Source organism: Neolamprologus multifasciatus, chromosome 22 (assembly GCF_963576455.1).
Source record: "Neolamprologus multifasciatus chromosome 22, fNeoMul1.2, whole genome shotgun sequence".
In the NCBI taxonomy this organism is placed as follows: domain Eukaryota; kingdom Metazoa; phylum Chordata; class Actinopteri; order Cichliformes; family Cichlidae; genus Neolamprologus; species Neolamprologus multifasciatus.
Window position 1 is genome coordinate 3,742,350 of NC_140459.1, and position 17,453 is coordinate 3,759,802.

General features: G+C 40.4%; 2 protein-coding genes across 2 annotated transcripts in view; both read left to right on the plus strand.

The window, feature by feature from the left end:
• LOC146492653 (uncharacterized) overlaps positions 1-3,063 on the plus strand; it is a 13,849-nt gene extending 10,786 nt beyond the window's left edge. Inside the window, exon 6 of the mRNA XM_085149571.1 lies at positions 582-3,063. Within this exon, the coding sequence (XP_085005697.1) occupies positions 582-762 (181 nt within the window). The 3' untranslated portion in view covers positions 763-3,063. The remainder of the gene's footprint in view (positions 1-581) is intronic.
• A 4,612-nt stretch (positions 3,064-7,675) lies between these two features.
• On the plus strand, positions 7,676-17,060 carry gnb3b (guanine nucleotide binding protein (G protein), beta polypeptide 3b). Its single transcript, XM_085149568.1, has 9 exons — positions 7,676-7,907; positions 10,670-10,783; positions 11,596-11,741; positions 12,216-12,279; positions 13,358-13,514; positions 13,606-13,672; positions 14,722-14,923; positions 15,047-15,263; positions 16,104-17,060. The coding sequence occupies exons 2-9, from the start codon at positions 10,715-10,717 to the stop codon at positions 16,208-16,210; spliced, it is 1,029 nt and encodes a 342-aa protein (XP_085005694.1). The 5' UTR covers positions 7,676-7,907; positions 10,670-10,714; the 3' UTR covers positions 16,211-17,060.
• Positions 17,061-17,453: the final 393 nt, after the last annotated feature.

Here is a 17,453-nt window from a genome sequence, read left to right on the forward strand (position 1 = left end):
AGGTGTCCAACTCCAGGTCTCAGGGGCCGGTGTCCTGCAGGTTTTAGATGTGTCCTTGATTCAACACAGCTGCTCTGCTACACCAGGACAAAGGGTCCAACAAGTCTTTCTTTCTTTTTAATTAACAATATTACAATTATGAGGCCATGAAGGATTAAAACTATAATCTCTGGGGTAAGCAGCACGATGATACCTCCAGCTTCAAAATGTGGCGTTTTAATTCCACATGTGTGATGATCATGTTCAGGGAAACAAAAATAGGAGGGAGGAAAATGTAACCAGCCATAAAAATAGACTTAACATAAATTTAGACTTTGTTGCTCTGTTACTTTTTCCAAAGTTGCTCTAATCTAAGAGATGAGCAGAAGCTGTCAGTGGATGCTGAAAGCAAACTGTCCAGTTTGAAAAATAATCTTAGGATTATAGTTAGAAGTGGTGGTTTTGTAAATTACACTGCACTATAGGAATGAAACTGCCCTAGCGCTTCTTCCTGACATGTTTAATGTGAACCATCAGATCCAGGGTGAACATGAGTGTATGTGAAAGGTTTTTATACATGTCGATGTGTTTCACTCCTGTAGTTTCTGGGAGGAGGGTGAGCCCAACAACCACATCGATGAAGACTGCGGCTACATCGTGAAAACACGTGTGTTGGAGCGAGTGGCGATCCGGAGCTGGTACGACGCCCCCTGCAGCATGTACTTACCCTTCATCTGTGAGAAAGAGATGGGCCCCGGCGCGAGCACTGCCATACCACACTAAGAAAACCAGTTAGTACTGGCTGGTTGGGTTATCTGTCACAGTGAAGTCAGGTCATCAACACTTATATACCTTTTTGCATTTAATTAACATGTGCCATTTGTGTTCACTGCTCATTATTTGTGATGTGTGTGTGGATAGTTTGCTCTGTCCACAAGCATGAACACAACAGAGACTGAGTGTCAAAATACATTTACAGTGCTGTCAAGTCCCTGAAGTAGCAGTCAGGACTGCAGTGTGGACTGACAACCAGGTTCATGTCCAGATGAGGCCCTGATCTTTCAGACTCATGCGTATCTCTGTGCCCTCATACAGACGGTAACACAAGGAAACTGGGTCTCTTTAAAAGCTTAATCATGTATGAAATAGTTTTGGTTTAGGTTTTGAAAAGTGGTGCGAGAAACTAAAACATTACAACTCTGGTAATAATTAGGGCTGCCACAAACGATTATTTTGATAGTCGACTAGTCACCGATTATTTTTGCGATTAGTCGACTAATCAGATCATCATCTATTGGACGTTAAACGTACAGCTTATTGCACCAGCAGCATCTGCTCTTATATAACTATCATTAGCTTACAGCTTTAAGTGTTTAAGGTGTTTAAGGCTAACTAAAAATAAAGACAAGATGATAGTTTATTAAATTTTAATGAAATTTGCAGATTGTTTCGGTGAAGTTTAATAAACTCCTTACTATCTAAAATATAACAGGACACCGGAGTAAATTCTCGAGCATCTCACACTTCTGATAATCAGCTGTCTGCTTGACGTTTATTCAGCTGTGTAAAAACTCAGCCAAACCGATTTACTCAGGAATAAATAAAATACTAAAAAAAAAGCCAATTTTTTTTTAGTATTTTAGTATTACAAAAAAAAACCAACAATTTTTGTAAGTTATCTAAGTGACTTATATCATGTTTAACCTGAGTAGCGAAACGGCGGTGGGTTTGAAAATTATTTGCGGGAGTCCGGTGTTCTCACGGCTCTAGTTAGCCTAGCCCCCGGCTAGCTATCGAGCTAGTGGGTAACAGACGTCTCCGAAAACGTCGGAGCGCTTTTGAAAATATGTGGTGTCTTGATAAACTGAGCAGATATTTGAGGTTTACACAGTTACATTCTCGCCTGAAAATATATTAAACGTTTATTTTGTGACCCAGAAAGAATAATAAGAGTAATATTAAAACTAACTAGCTGCCACCATTGTTGGAAACTGAGCTGGGCCGCGCTATGAATTCTGGGACACAGCTTCTTCTTCTTCGGGGTTTAACGGCAGCTGGCATCCTTGTACATGCAGTGCTGCCATCTTCTGTTTCAGTCCGTTATTACACTCTTAAATTCTGCTACTTATTCCTGCGTCTTTTGTGATCTTACAAAGCTTCAAACGACGCGTCGACTATTAAATCAGTCGTCGACGATTTTGTTAGTCGACGTAATCGTGACTAGTCGACTAATCGTGGCAGCCCTAGTAATAATACAAAACCTTTAGCATTCATTTATACTTAAATTAAAACAATCATTATGTAGAACTATATGCATAAACATTTTGCTGATTATTGATTAGTTGTATGTATCTCACTTTAAGTGTAAGCTTTATAACATCACAGCATTAAAAATCCCTGGACTTTTATTTTAACATCTGCAGTAAAAAATAACTAAAGCTTTAAAAGAAACTGTATGAAGTAAAAAAAAAATGTGTTTGTATTCAAAGCATAGTGGAGTAGCGTACACTGGGACTCTCTGTGCTCGGTGGCATTAACAGGAATAACAGCCGCCCTCCTCTGGACGTGTCGCTGGCTTCTATCAGTGTTTCTGTGCCTTAAACTGCATAATTATTTTTATATATTTTTATATGATTCACTTTCAGACTTAAATCAGGGATTCAAGGTAATTATAAATGCTTTTAAATGTTTTATATTTGGAATCAGATATGTTATGTGTTAGATGTCTGTGTGTATATACTGTACATAAAATACACGTCATGTTTGATCCATACGTGATGTAGCCACATGTGTAACATTCCCCTCTTTGAAGATGTACTTTGTTGTCCCGTGGCGTAAATAACGACTGTATTTTCTCCATGTGTGTACGCTGTTGCTGTCACTCATATCTGCCATGTGAATACAAAAAGTGCATCTATCCAGCAGCAGACATGTGCAGTCTGTTAATGATGAATCTGTCCTCCCAGCACTGCTGTTGTTGCCCTGCAGGTGGCGCTGCTACCACAATCAGCCTGTCAGGATGTTGACTACAGCACAGTCTGTGGACTAAAATTACAATAAATTAAAATAAGTCACTTAAAATAACTTATGTGTGTAATTTCTTCCTGCTGGGAAATAATTTCCTGTAAAGTTGCTGAAATTAAAAACAGTTTGAATGTTTTAAATTGTGTTTTTAGATTAAATCAGTTTATTCAGATTTATTATTTTCTATCTGGTCAACAAAATGAATATAAATATAATTTAGATATATAAGATCATGATGAAAAAGAAATCTAGTTATCTATTCTCATTTTTATTTCACTTCTCCTTCACTATATCAGCTCTTTTATTATTATTATTATTATTTACATGTACAAAAAACAAGCCTCAAACGCCTCATTCCATCCTTGCCGAGCTGACAGACCCACATTCCCTCATCTCGTCTGCTTCCTGTTAAAGTGGCCCTGAATGAAGACTGTTTGCTGAGCCCTGCGCTTGCACTCCAGCTCCTGAGCTTGTTACCACATGGAGTTTTCAGGAAGTCAATTAGCCCTTTTCTGTCATGGTTCATTAGCTCGGGTTGGAGGAACACGCCGACTCCTTACTGACACTGTTATAATAATGTTCAACCAGCAAATCACACCAGGAAGATTTCAAGTGATCACTGATGAAAATGATTATACAAAGAGCTCAAATAGCATCTACAGTCATCCAAACTGAACACTATGACAGTCATATTTTTTCTGTTTATGAACGTATTAGTATAAGTTAGTATAAGTTTGTCAGATTTTTTATTTTTCAGGAAGTAAGGTTATATAAGTAGGTAACGGTGCGTCATAGCTGTCGTCCACCAGCTCGTTTTGAGGTCACAATGTGGCGAGTATGTTGGAGCATAAACAGATCACATGACAGATTAACAAGAGGTGTTTTTGGTGGTTTGCTTTATAATGAAGGGAACAGATTCCAGTTAGATAATATTTAATATAAAAAAATATACTACACATATTTCCAGCACAAGTTTACTGCAGGACACTCAGCGGCACGAATCAACATATTTACAGTCTGTTTCATCTCTATGACTACTTACACCATTCATAACAACTGTACTTTTTATATTTACCTCTTTAATAACTCACTGAGTGTGGAAGTTTGCATTATTAGGGGGTGTGGCCTATTTCCACTCACTAGACTGGACCCCTGGTGTTGGTGCCTTCAGGAGCTCACAGAGCTTATTGGTTTTTTTTTTATGGATTATTGTATTTGTAGATTGAAGCTCTAGTATTTCATTTTTATGTTATGTTGCACTAATTAGCAGGTTTCTGTGTCTGTGCACCTGCACAGTCTATGTTGATGTCATCTGATAACTGAGCCCTGCATTATTTTGTAGTTTTGACTCAAAATAAGATGGTCGGTGTGATGAAATTCAGGCTTCAGAACAGTGAATTAAAAATCAGACGCTGACACTTTATTTTCTACACAGGCGGAGAAAGAACAAAAGGAGATTTACAAATCAAATCCCTAAATTAAATTCACCTCCAGCTGTGAGCCCATCCCTGGAGATTTGTCTCAGGCGTCACGTCTAAATGGATTTAAAAGAGATCTGAAAAAGTTTCTTAAGTGCCGAGTGTATTCTTCATATTGCATATAGTGTACTTGATTATATTGTTCCTGAAAGACTTTCCTGTCTTTCTTAAGGACACCTACTGTTGATAGTTGGTTCACAAAGGCCATTAAAACTTTGTTTGACTTGTTAAGAAAAAACAAGCACTGCTGCATAACACTGATGTTGCTGTGTGACATCATCAGACCAGATCCTAAACCTGTTGCATCGACTGCTTAAAACAGGACACCGCCTGAGGTGAAGCTTAAGCCAGTCCTCATTAGAGGAGGCCGTCGAACGTCACTGTTGATTTCAACACGCACCTATGACCATAGAGGATGGATTACCTGGATATTTAACCAATAGGATGTGAGCTGCAACTTGGAGTGAAGTAACTGGACTACATTTGCTGAGCAGAGTTGTAGTGTTTAAACGTGTTCAGCAGACAAACAGTCAACCTGAACGCTGTCAGTGAGAAACAGCTGAGCTTAAAAGTGTCATGACAGGATCAAACTTCAGTCACTGTTTGCTGTGCAAATGACCGTCTGTTGTCAACACACATGCTTGTTAAATGTTGTAAATAAGTCATTTAGTAGCTTATTTCATGTCAAGACAAACCATAAAAACAAACAGAATATAACGCCTCCCCGTAGCAGAAATAAACAAAACGTTTTGGTGTCTGTAGACAAAGTTATACATTTTAAGTAATTGTTGAGGATAATTTTAACCCTGGCTGTTTGCAGAGCAAATCACTCATTTGGTCAAGTTGGTCAAGTTACTTGAAAAAAGTAATCAGTAACTAATTACTAATTACTTCGCCAAAAAAGTAATCCTGTTACTTTACTGATTACTTATTTTCAAAAGTAATTAATTACTTAGTTACTTAGTTACTTTTTAAAAACACGATTTACAACCTGAATAGGTGATAAAGCGATAGATCTTTCAGCCCAATTCTACTTTTTCTGCATAATCATCATACAAAATGTAATCAAATGGAAAAGTCTCTTTTTAAAACTTGTTTTATTAGTTTTAATCTTTTAACTTTATGCATCAAGTAAAAATTTTAATTATCTGCAACATTCTCTGACTGGAAGAAATTTGTTTAATATTTAAACCTATTTTCTGCACATTCCAGCACATAAAATAAAATATTTTTTGTGTTTACACTCAGTCTTTCAAATAGATGCAAGTAAAACACAGCAGAAAATAAATAAAGTCAAAGACTAGCGGTCCTGTTGCTCTATTTTCACCTGTAAAGCAGGAGTGGGGTAGGCGGAGGGTTACCCTGGTGCAGGTGTGCCGCGGTCAGTGGAAGAATCCGCGAGTTTCTCTGTGAGTTTCCCATTACGTCGTAGCTACTCGGTGCTTGTTTGGAAGTTTAGGGGTTTTTTTCGCTGTAAAAAGAAGTTTTCTTCCCACGCACAACGGACACTAATGTTTTTGTCACTTTTTATGGAATCAAACTCAAAGTAAGGTCAGTACTTCCACGCTTTAAACGCTGCACGCTCATACTCTCTCTGCACTCGATATATGATCCATTGTTGATCTGCACACAGCTGTTGTCACGAACGTCGCACTCGCTTACGTCACTGTCATTCAGTGTCTGAGACATTCTCGCAAACAAATCACGGTTTTAGTAACGCAGTAACGCAGCGTTCCTACGGGAAAGTAATGGTAATCTAATTACCATTTTTGCAATAGTAATCCCTTACTTTACTCGTTACTTGAAAAAAGTAATCGGATTACAGTAACGCGTTACATTTGTGGCATCAGTGCTGTTGGAGGGTTTTTAATAATGTGGCTCGTTGTGCTGTAACTGGACAAGAAGTAAGAGATTAGTTCTTGTTTTATATTTGCAGGTGTCTGCATCTGTGCACTGCATTCATACAGTTTACAGGTGATGCACTTAGTTGACTATGTTAGCATCCCAACGTGGGCACGGCCTGTGTGCTCACTCTGACCTCTGACCTTCTTCTGGATTGAATGAGGGGACTGATCTAAAGGAAGTTTTCTATCCCCAGTTTTCTTGGATAAAAATCATTGAACTCTGCCCTGAAGCTGCAAGTCTGATTAAAAGATGCTAAGAGGGCGGAGCCAAGATCAGCTCACGTGGAAGACGAGTACCTGCTCTGCAGGACACGACCCAAACCTCTCCCATGTTCTCTCTCAGTGTCTGCATCCAAACACATCTAATGTCCTGCTCTCCTGCACGTCTGTCTACTGCTGATTTTATTTGATTTTTATAATAGATAATATATATATAATAATAAACCTTTAGTAAAGGAGAACGACTGCTTGATTTGAAGACTTGAATCTTTATAAGGAACTTGAATCTCTTCCAGTCTTGAAATAAAAACGCAGCATCAAAGTTTTTAATTTTGAGACAAAACCTTTGCGTTTGACTCTTGATCCACTTTCCGTCCGTGCCTTTGCTGTGTGTCAGGTGTGACGCGCGTTCAGCCTGACCTGCTCTAATTCCCTAATGAGATTGCCCGTCCCCGGATATCCTATTAGACCCTGATTAACCGGGCTCAGCTCATTAGCTCCGACAAACCAATTCACCCCTTCTGTAAACCTCCGCCTCAGTCCATCTCTCCATTCCTGCTCCCGCATCCAAAAACATGCGGTGCAATGTCAGGAATCAAGGCACCAATGTCACCTCTCTGCAACCGCAGGGCGTTCGAAGCATACGTACCAATGCACCAATTAATAAAACTACTTTGTGGACGGGTTAAAAAAGAACAAACAGCTGTGGAAATTAAAATGAACATTTTTAACTGGTGTTGTCTTATATTTTGTTGAACCTTTAATGGGATAAATTAAACACAAAAAGAAACCACTGCTCTGTTCGTGGAGCCAACTTTGTGCTCTGAAGAGTTCCCATCTTCCTGCTTTAGACAAATCTGTGTTTGTCTTTCTTTCCTTCAGTTTCCTCTTGTGCTCTGACATCTGTTCCCTTCCTCTTCTTGTCTTGTTCGTGGATTTCTTCACCTCTTCTCATCTTTTGACCTCATAACCTGATTTTCTCCCTTCAATCGCTTTACCTACCTCCTCTCGCCACGCTCCCTTTCCTTTTTCCTCTCTCTCTCCTTCCCTATTTCCATCGTTGAGCCTTATCCCTTCATCACTTATCTCCTTCATCCCCTCCAATCCTCATCTGTTCGTCACCGTGGAGGAAGGCTCAGACTTTTTCACTGGTAAAGCCACTAGCAGTCAGCCGGTGGGAGAGCATCAGAGGAGCCAGCGAGCAGTTTGTGCACCCTGTAGAGCTGTGGAAGCTGAAACGGCTCAAAGGGGGAACACAGGCGTCTGCGATCGGGAGCTGCACAGGTGCAGAAAAAGAGAAAAGGTGAGTTTCAGCATTTCTGGTGCTTCTTTGTGACAGTTTAAAGTTAAGGAATGCTGCTGGGGAACAGTTGGAGCTGCTTTGAGTCAGCTGTGGGGACTCATCATCTTTCTTTGTCACCGTTTGAAGAAGAAAAGTGGAGTTCTACTTTTTATTATTTGGAAGAACAGGAAGTGAACTTTTGCAGTGCTGTGCTACCAAAGCAAAAAGTGATCAGCAACTTTGGGGATTTTCTGTATTTTCTGACACATGATTTGATCAAATTCAGGATATTTGACCAAAGCAACTTGAGCTAAGTCATCGATTTCTTTCAAACAACAGAATAACTTATCAATCCCACTGCATCCTTAAACCCTCTGAAGGTGATCTTTGGATTGTAGCAACTGTGCCAAAGAGGATTGGAGCTTCAGGTGGAGCAGCAGTAAGCTGCAGCCTGGTCGGTCACAAAGAGCTAAACCTCATCCAGCTCACTTTGTTTGTGGATATGTTTGGTGGTAGCAGGTGGTCTGCTAATCAGATGGCTGAGTCCATGAGTGTAATGAGTGAACTCATGACTCCTCCAGTCTGCACATTAAAGTGTGCGTGCAAGAATACCACACTGACAGGAGGTTGTGGTGTAATGAGGTTTCAGATTTTCACCGGCTTTAAGCTCCGGAAAATTCCCGCATGTGTTTCCTTCACATGTTGAACAATACGTGCACCTCAAATGAGTAAACATGACAGTAGAGGAGGAGCAGTTTTTGGTCTTGACTCTAACAGAAGCTCCATTTCTTCTATTGTCCACGCCGCAGTCTCTCCCTCTCTCTGATCTCAGGGTAAAGAGCAGTCAGCAATCAGATGACAGGAGATTTGACCGGTAAAGCTTCTCTTAAGCTGTCCTGCAGGGATTTAAAGCCCTGTAGAAACCCATCCCAAACTCCCCTCACCTCTGCCCCCACCATATCCTCGACCGTCCATAGTGTATGTGCAGCTGCTACCTGCACACTGATGCGACCGTTCACTTGTGCTAATCAGTGGATGTTTATTCTTAATCGTGTCTCCGTCTTCTGTAAAAGCTCCTGCATGTTCCTGTGTGACTACTGTGCAAGCTCTACTTATGGTTTGTGACTAACAAGTCGGGCAAGGTTAAAACTGTAGCACAACTCTGGAAGTTTTGATATTCCTCACGGGAATCTCTGCGTTTTGCATTAGCAGTCATTTTTACCTCGCTCATGGGGGTTCAGGCTTTTAGCTCGATAGTTTGATGATGTGCAGAAACGTGCACACAGTTAATCGGCGTTCAGTTAGTCAGTCATCAGCATCCTGTTACAGAGTATAAGCCGAATAAATTACACTTATTGTAAACACTAAGTTTCAAAATAAAAGAACAAACCAAGAAAATAACAGCTTTTCTTTTATTGTTGTTTGTTTTTTCAGCTTCTTTTAGCTGTTTGACCTTGATGTTGGTGATGTAACATGACGTAACCTGAGGGTTTAAAGTTTTACACTGAAAGGGTGTCGGTGAGGTCAAAATGGACACTGAAGTTAAGGCAACCATAAATTCCTTACAAGGAAGATTCAACACTGATCCAACTCTTTAAAGGAGTCAGTAAAAACTAAAGACGTGTATTTTATCCTCTAAATCACGCAAAAATAAATGTACTAAGTGCCCTTTAGACCTTAATGTAATTGCTTCCTTCTTCCCTAAGTCCTACACATCCATCATTCATTCCTCTTGTCCTCTTTTACCCATTGTTGATTCTGCGCCTTGCAGAATGTTTCCCCGTCTTCTTTAATACTTCTAAATAGGGATGCACCGATACCGATACTGGTATCGGCCCCGATACCGATACTGGTATCGGGTATCGGGGCCGATACTGTAAAATGTGTGTGTACTCATACTCGTAAAAGTTAACCGATACCATGAACCGATACCAACTTATTTCATTAATAAGAGGGTGGCTTGTCATTTCTGTTGTAGTTTTTTAGGTTGGCCACTAGGGGGCCAATTATTATTTTATTTATTATTTATTTTATAATTTTTTTATATTTTATTATTTATTTAATAATGATTATTTTGTGTGTTTGTTTACAATATGGACACTCTGCAATAATTTAAAAGTTTATTTTATTCCAAACAGAAGTGTTTATTTATTATTCTGAAAGCTCGAGACAGTGCCAATAGTTCAGTGATATTTTGTTAAATTACAATGTGGAGACTCCTCAATAATTTAACAGAAGTGCTTATTTTTCACTTGAAATTTTTTTTGTGGTCATTTTTATTAAGATTTTATTTTTTATCAACAGGGAATAAAATAAAACCTGTCTTCCAATTCATTGCATTTGTGTGTGTGTGTGGTAGAAGTATCGTTTTTTGTACTCTGTATCGGCAAGTACTCAGATCCAAGTATCGGTATCGTATCGGTTTGAAAAAATTGGTATCGTTGCATCCCTACTTCTAAACGGTTCCCTTCCTCTCTTTGTTCAGGGACGGCTGAGTGTCTAATTGTTTCTGTAGACTTGGTGGTGCAACAAGAATCGAAGCGTTCCAGTTGAGGAATCAGGGTCACTGAGCGGTACCTGCTTGATTTCACAGCAGGGTCAAACGTGAGGATACGTTTGTCTGGGAGTCGTTCCACTAACAGCATTAACATCTTTCACAATGAGCTGCAACAAACATCCAAACATTGCTGTCTGTGCAAATATGTCCACATGTGAACTTCAGAATATTTTCCAAGTAAATAATAATATTTTTTGTGTTTTTCCCCATTTCCTATTCCTCTCAGTGCCGTTTGGTTTTTCATCAGTAACATCAACAAACAACTCTCGCCATGGCAGCTGAGAAGGCTGAAATGGATGCACTGAAAAAGGAGTGTGATGGCCTCCGTGCACAGATTGAGGTGAGCGTTTCCTGTGGGAGGAAATTCCAGGTGTTTTTACCTTTAACACCATAAAAACAATCCTGATTTCACCCCCGTGACACCATATTTTTCATATTATCTGGCGTGGATACTAATGTTATTGTATTTATTTAACACTAACCTCAAGTAATCAGTCCTTCTCCATCCATCACGTGACAGATATGCATGTAATCTTTTGATATTCAATTTAATTCAGTTTTATTTATATAGCGCCAAATCACAACAGCAGTCGCCTCAAGGCGCTTTATATTGTACAGTAGCTCGTACAATAATAGATACAGAGAAAAACCCAATAATCATATGACCCCCTATGAGCAAGCACTTTGGCGACAGTGGGAAGGAAAAACTCCCTTTTAACAGGAAGAAACCTCCAGCAGAACCAGGCTCAGGGAGGGGCGGGGCCATCTGCTGTGATTGGTTGGGGTGAGAGAAGGAAGACAGGATAAAGACATGCTGTGGAAGAGAGAAAGAGGTTAATAACAGATATGATTCAATGCAGAGAGGTCTGTTAACACATAGACACATATGTGTCTGTCTGAGTCACTTTAAGTTCAAAACAACAGGAAAATGTTCAGGATGGGGGTAACATATAAATAAAATAACAGCTGCACTTTCTGTTTGCCTTAATAATCATATTTATTTAAACATGTTTCACTAGACAGGTAAAAACTAATAATTATAGAGGTTTAGAGGAATTGCTGTGATGCCATCGCAGAGGAAAGGAGTGAGGAAAAACACCGACTACACAGTTTTTCTTTTTCCAAACCTGTAATTCTCTGTGTGACCAATAGGCGGCCCGCAAAGCTGTGAATGACGGCAGCATGACTGCAGCAGCATCAGGGGTGGCCTCAGTGGGTCGGGTCCAGCTGAAGCTCAGGAAGACACTCAAGGGTCACCTGGCTAAAATCTATGCCATGCACTGGTCAGCTGACTCCAGGTGAGGATGAAAGGGTGGCACGTTTGTGTAAGAAAAGAGCAGCTCTGTATATGAATACTCATTTCATCCCTTTACTTTTTAAAAACCTCTTTTTAATGCTTAAAAAACGTAATATGTAAATATAACATCGCCTGTTTGACAGTTTGAAGAAAACACTTGTGATATTAAAGAAATACTGAAATTACCTGATTTATTTGTTTGCACTCGGCGTGTTTGTGCTGTAATGAAAATGAATGTGTGTGTTGAAGATTATAAACTGCTGATTTTTATCCATATTAATGTGTGTTTTTAACATGTTTGTGATGCATGTGAACAAACTTTAGATGCAGAAACGAGATAAACTCCAGCATACATTCAATCCATGTGAATTCATCATTAGCGAGACATTATCTCACTGAGATGTTTTTTTAAATCTTTAATTTAATGAAGATTGACGTCCTCTTCAAACACAGTGACACTTGCTTTCTCTCACAGGCAGATGGTCAGTGCATCACAGGATGGAAAGCTGCTCATCTGGGACTGTTTCACAGGGAACAAGGTAGGACTGCATGGGATATGTCACAGTTAATCTGAATGTGCAGATTTGTGGAGTGCAATGCATAATAGACCAAGTAAAACTGAACCATACACAACCTGCAAAATAAGACGAAAACTGCATATTTACTCTATGAAACAATCAGTCATCAACTGCTAATTTAATCTAGTAAGTTGGTCGTTTTTAGTTCATGTTCTTTTAGAGATATCAACAATGACTAATGTTCAATCTGAGCTTGGAGCTCAGTATTTATTTAGTACATCCCAACATAATTAGATTACCCAGTGAGCAGATTTCAGCAGTGAGCTAATTAGCCAGTGACGGTTTAACTTTCTACTCTGACTAAAGCTGAGTTTCCACTGCAGGATCTTCCCCAATGGATGAGCAAGCTTCGGAGTTTAAATTCATTTCTGAGCACCCTTTAAAGCAGCGGTCCCCAACTTTTTTTGCGCCACGGACCGGTTTATGCCCGACAATATTTTCATGGACCGGCCTTTAAGGTGTCGCGGATAAATACAACAAAATAAAACTAGTACAGGTACCGAAAAAAAGAAAATTTATTCATAACACACGTGAAAAGACCCAGGAAAACAGAGTTAACGATAAAAATGATAACAAAATAACGCTGAAAACCAATAAAAACCCTGAAAACTATACATTTCACACCTGAGCCTCAACTCTCGCGGCCCGGTACCAAACGACTCACGGACCGGTACCAGTCCGAGGCCCGGGGGTTGGGGACCGCTGCTTTAAAGCACCCCTGTTTGAGTGTCAGTGCTTTACAGGAGTCCAGAAACAACTGGTCTGTTGTGATGAATCTTCACAAACATTTAGCATTTTGTGTGTTTTGACTCTACTTTGACTGTTCATCTGTTTTCCTGCGGTGACTCAGTGAACCTATTTCTAAAGCAGTAAACAAAGATTAATAGTGTCAGGATAAGCTTTTTGTTGCTGTGTCAGTGGTTCCTCGCAGGCCTTTAGACCTGAGTGGAAGCACACACAGCCTTCAAACACTGTCCATGCTCGTTAAACCGCAGAGCTGCAACCTCCCAGTTGTTTAAACTGAATTCCCTCTTCCCAGTTGGTTGCTGTTCCACTGAAGTCTGCTTGGGTGATGAGCGTCGCCTTCGCCCCTTCTGGTAACCTGGTGGCCAGCGGTGGTCTGGACAACATCTGCACAGTTTACAACATCAAGGCGGCCAGCCCCAAAACCCTCAGAGAGCTGGACGCACACACAGGTGAGGAGAGTGCCTTCAACTTACTTCACAGCATCAAAACCAATGCATGCACAGCCAAGCTGAGACGCTCACAAAACTCTCTCTCGCCCAGGTTACCTGTCTTGCTGCCGTTTCCTTAGCGATACTGAGATCCTGACAGCCTCCGGCGACACCACCTGGTGAGTTTAAAGTTTGTGTTTCTTAGTGTTTGATGGCAGTCATTTCTATCAACCCACCTGCTGTAGTGAACGAGGGGAAAAGAGCAGCTTTTAAATCAGTATTAAGGCTGTGCATTCTACCGTTAGCCTGAAGGTATTAAAAACATGACACTTGTTCACCAATCTTTTCAATTCAATTCAATTCAATTTTATTTATATAGCGCCAAATCACAACAAAAGTCGCCTCAAGGCGCTTCATAGATACAGAGAAAAACCCAACAATCATATGACCCCCTGTGAGCAGCACTTTGGCGACAGTGGGAAGGAAAAACTCCCTTTTAACAGGAAGAAACCTCCGGCAGAACCAGGCTCAGGGAGGGGCGGGGCCATCTGCTGTGATTGGTTGGGGTGAGAGAAGGATCTTGTGCTCTATGTTGTCTTCATATTACCACATAATATAGGTAATATTTCTAAAACGTAAAGGGGAAGTGACCTGCACTCTTTCTAATGACCAGTGGGGGGCGGAGCCAGTCGCTGCAAATTGCTGGCCCTCGCGTAGCCTGCTTTTGTCCTGTTTTTCCTTCCCACTGTTGCCAAGTGTTTGTACGTAGGGTGTCGTCTAATTGTTGGGGTTTTCTCTGCATTATTGTCGGGTCTTTGCCTTACGCTACAAAGAGCCTCGAGGTGACTGTTGTGATTTGGTGCTATATAAATTAAATTAAGTTAAATTCAATTAAAAATAAGACATATTTTATAAAAGTCTATAAGAAAACGACTGTAGTTGTCACTTCATTATGATCCCATGAAACTCTCTCAGTGTGTTTATTGACTAGAACATGTTGTATGGTTCAGAGAAAAATGTCCTACGGGGCTCGGCTAGCGTAGCAACCTGTGTGCACGCCGTGTATTTTATCAGGCAGATGTCTCTAAACAGTTAAGATGGAAACTTAGAGCTGTCATCAAGAAATTAGATTTGAGCTAAGCTAAAAAGACCTGAGACAGTTAATCCGAACGCCGTCTGGTCTAAAAACCCCTGATTTGTGTCTCTGTCCTCTTCCTCTCATCTTCAGCTGTCTGTGGGACCTGGAGACCGGCAAGCAGAAGGTCGTCTTCACCAACCACATTGGGGACTGCATGTCGCTGGCTCTCTCCCCCGACATGAGCACCTTCATCTCTGGAGCCTGTGACTCTCTGGCCAAGCTGTGGGATGTGAGGGATGGCTCCTGCAAGCAGACTTTCTCTGGCCACACCAGCGACATTAATGCCATTTCTGTGAGGATATCCCAGAAACTCACAACACACACAAATCACACTATTTCCAGCCTGAAGGCTGCCTGAGCAAAAACATTTCCTCTTGGTTTAAAACTCAAACGCTTCTTCTCTTCCCACCTGTAGTTCTTCCAAAGTGGCAATGCCATCATCACAGGCGCCGATGACTGCCAATGCAAGATGTACGACCTGCGCGCCGACCAGGAGGTGATTTGCTACCAGGACTCCAGCCTGAACGCCGGGGTCACATCTCTGGCTGTCTCCAGCTCAGGCCGCCTTATCTTTGCAGGTTACGATGACTTCAACTGCCACATCTGGGACTCACTGAAGGGAGAGAAAGTCGGTGAGCAGAGTTTATTCAAAATTACTTCAATTTAAACATGTATATCTTGTGGATGGATGGATCCACATTTATAGACTTTTAAAAGGGAGCATAGGGAGTGAAGTTTTCATTAAAGTTGGTGCTCTTCCACATGTGACCTGTAGATGGTGCTGATGCACTATTTTTATGATCTCTTTGCTTCCAACAGTTCATTAATTTTTTTTCAAAAATGAACATTTTATTCCTTAAAAAAGAAAATACATTTATTTCCTTTAGCATTTATTTCCTTTGCTCTTTCCAATTTACTCTCTTTCCTTGCTGTCATTTCTTTTCCTTCCCTTGCTTCCTCTCCTCCCCATGCTGTTTTCCCCTCTTTTTTCTTTTCCTTTCCTTTAATTAATCATTTCCACCATTTTCCCTTTGCTCTTTCTCCTTGTTCCCTTTCTTCTCTTCATGTTATTCCCTTTTCCCACAATGTTCTTTCTTCTCGTCTTTAATTCTCCTTCCTATATGTGCTTCTCTCGCTCATCTTTTTCCTTTACTTCCACTCTTTTCTTTTCCATGTCCTCTCCTTGAGGACATGGAAAAGTCTCCTTTTTAAGTTTCTTCTTTGCTTTCCTCATATACTTTGTTCTTGTGATGTCTTATTTTTGTTCCACACTTTCTCCTCTGTTTGTACTTTCCACTCTTTTTCTTTTTCATTGACTCATCTTGTGCCTTCTGACCATCTTTTTCCTTTTCTTTACTCTCCTTTTAATTTCTCTGTCATAATTACTTTTATCCACTCATCTCCCTTGCACACAACCATGACCTCTTGCTTCTGCACTCTTTCACGTCTTTTATCTTGTTGCACAACACCAGGCGTGCTGTCCGGTCATGACAACAGGGTGAGCTGCACCGGCGTCCCTGATGACGGTATGGGCGTCTGCACAGGATCCTGGGACAGCTTCCTCAAACTGTGGAACTGAGGCGTCCCTGCAGAGAAAAACACCAGGAGACGAAGAAGAAACGGAGCAGGGCGAGAGGAGAGGAAAATAGTGGCAGAGATTTGACCTTCCTCTCTTTCTTTTCCCCGCTCTGCTTCTTCCTCATACATGTATGCAAATGTTAAAAGGTTGCGAATGAGTCATATCGTGCAAATGGCATCAGTTAAACAATGCACGATGCATCCCACTGCATGTACAAGAAAGCTTTACTGTTGATTTATTTACTGAAAAAAATAAATCTTAAATAAAATAGATATTAATCAAAACGGAGCAGAAAATAAGCTCTTATTGAAAATGATAAAAATCTCTAGATTTTCTGGAAATAACTGAATAAAGAACAGTAAATAATGAAAATATGAAGATAGAGCTACAGACTTATTTTTATTGTCTTCGGGGTCTTTGACCTTTTAAAAGAGCACCGCAATCATCTAGAAGAAAAAGACTGACGTGTATATTTATTTATATTTTATAGATTAACACTTTAGAAATGTACAGAGTCTCTTTGTTGTATCTGATCTGTTTGCTTTTTTGGTTGCACATATTCTGAGTGAGTATTTGTATGGTAGAGCTGCTTTCTCGGGTCCCGTATTACCACCAGCTGACTTTGATCCAAGATGGCGGCTTTCCCCACTTCACAGGTAAAAATGACACTGATGGACTCGTGGATGATGGTTTGAAGGTGGAACCTGGCTGTAAAACACTCCTGTAAGCTTTCTTTACTCTGGCTTCAGCTGCATTTTGTTGAACTTTTAAACTTGAGCAGTTCCTCTGTACAAAAAACTACAAGATTTTTGTTGGAAATCTTTCTAATAAACATAGAATTCTGCATTAAGACGATGTCAGAGTGTTTCAATGACAAGGTCTGACCTTTAGTTATTAGTTTTAATTTCTTACATTAACATGCACATACAGTCCTCCAGAATCTAGACTGGTCCCTGCAGCTGTTGCATCATCAGAGGGCAAAAATGCTTGGAGGGGAATCTCATTAGAGGTCAGCACACCTCAGTAACGTGAGTCATACCTGCAAACAGCAGCAGGGTAGACGCAGAGATGCTGGTGCAGAAATGAAGCTCTACAGTGGACGAGGAGGTTTGAATCGTCTCCAGACAAAGTGCTGAAGTTCTGCATCACATGTACTGGAATCAGAAAATAAGTAAAAGTGTGTAACACTGATTTAAAAAAGCACTTTTCACTGATAAAAACTGCAAAGTGCTTCACAAAAACA

Coding starts and splice junctions, on each gene's coding strand:
- gnb3b (XM_085149568.1), top strand. CDS start 10,715: ATGGCAGCTGAGAAGGCTGAAATGGATGCACTGAAAAAGGAGTGTGAT. Junction 10,784..11,595: donor GCCTCCGTGCACAGATTGAG/GTGAGCGTTTCC, acceptor TGTGACCAATAG/GCGGCCCGCAAAGCTGTGAA. Junction 13,515..13,605: donor AGAGCTGGACGCACACACAG/GTGAGGAGAGTG, acceptor TCTCTCGCCCAG/GTTACCTGTCTTGCTGCCGT.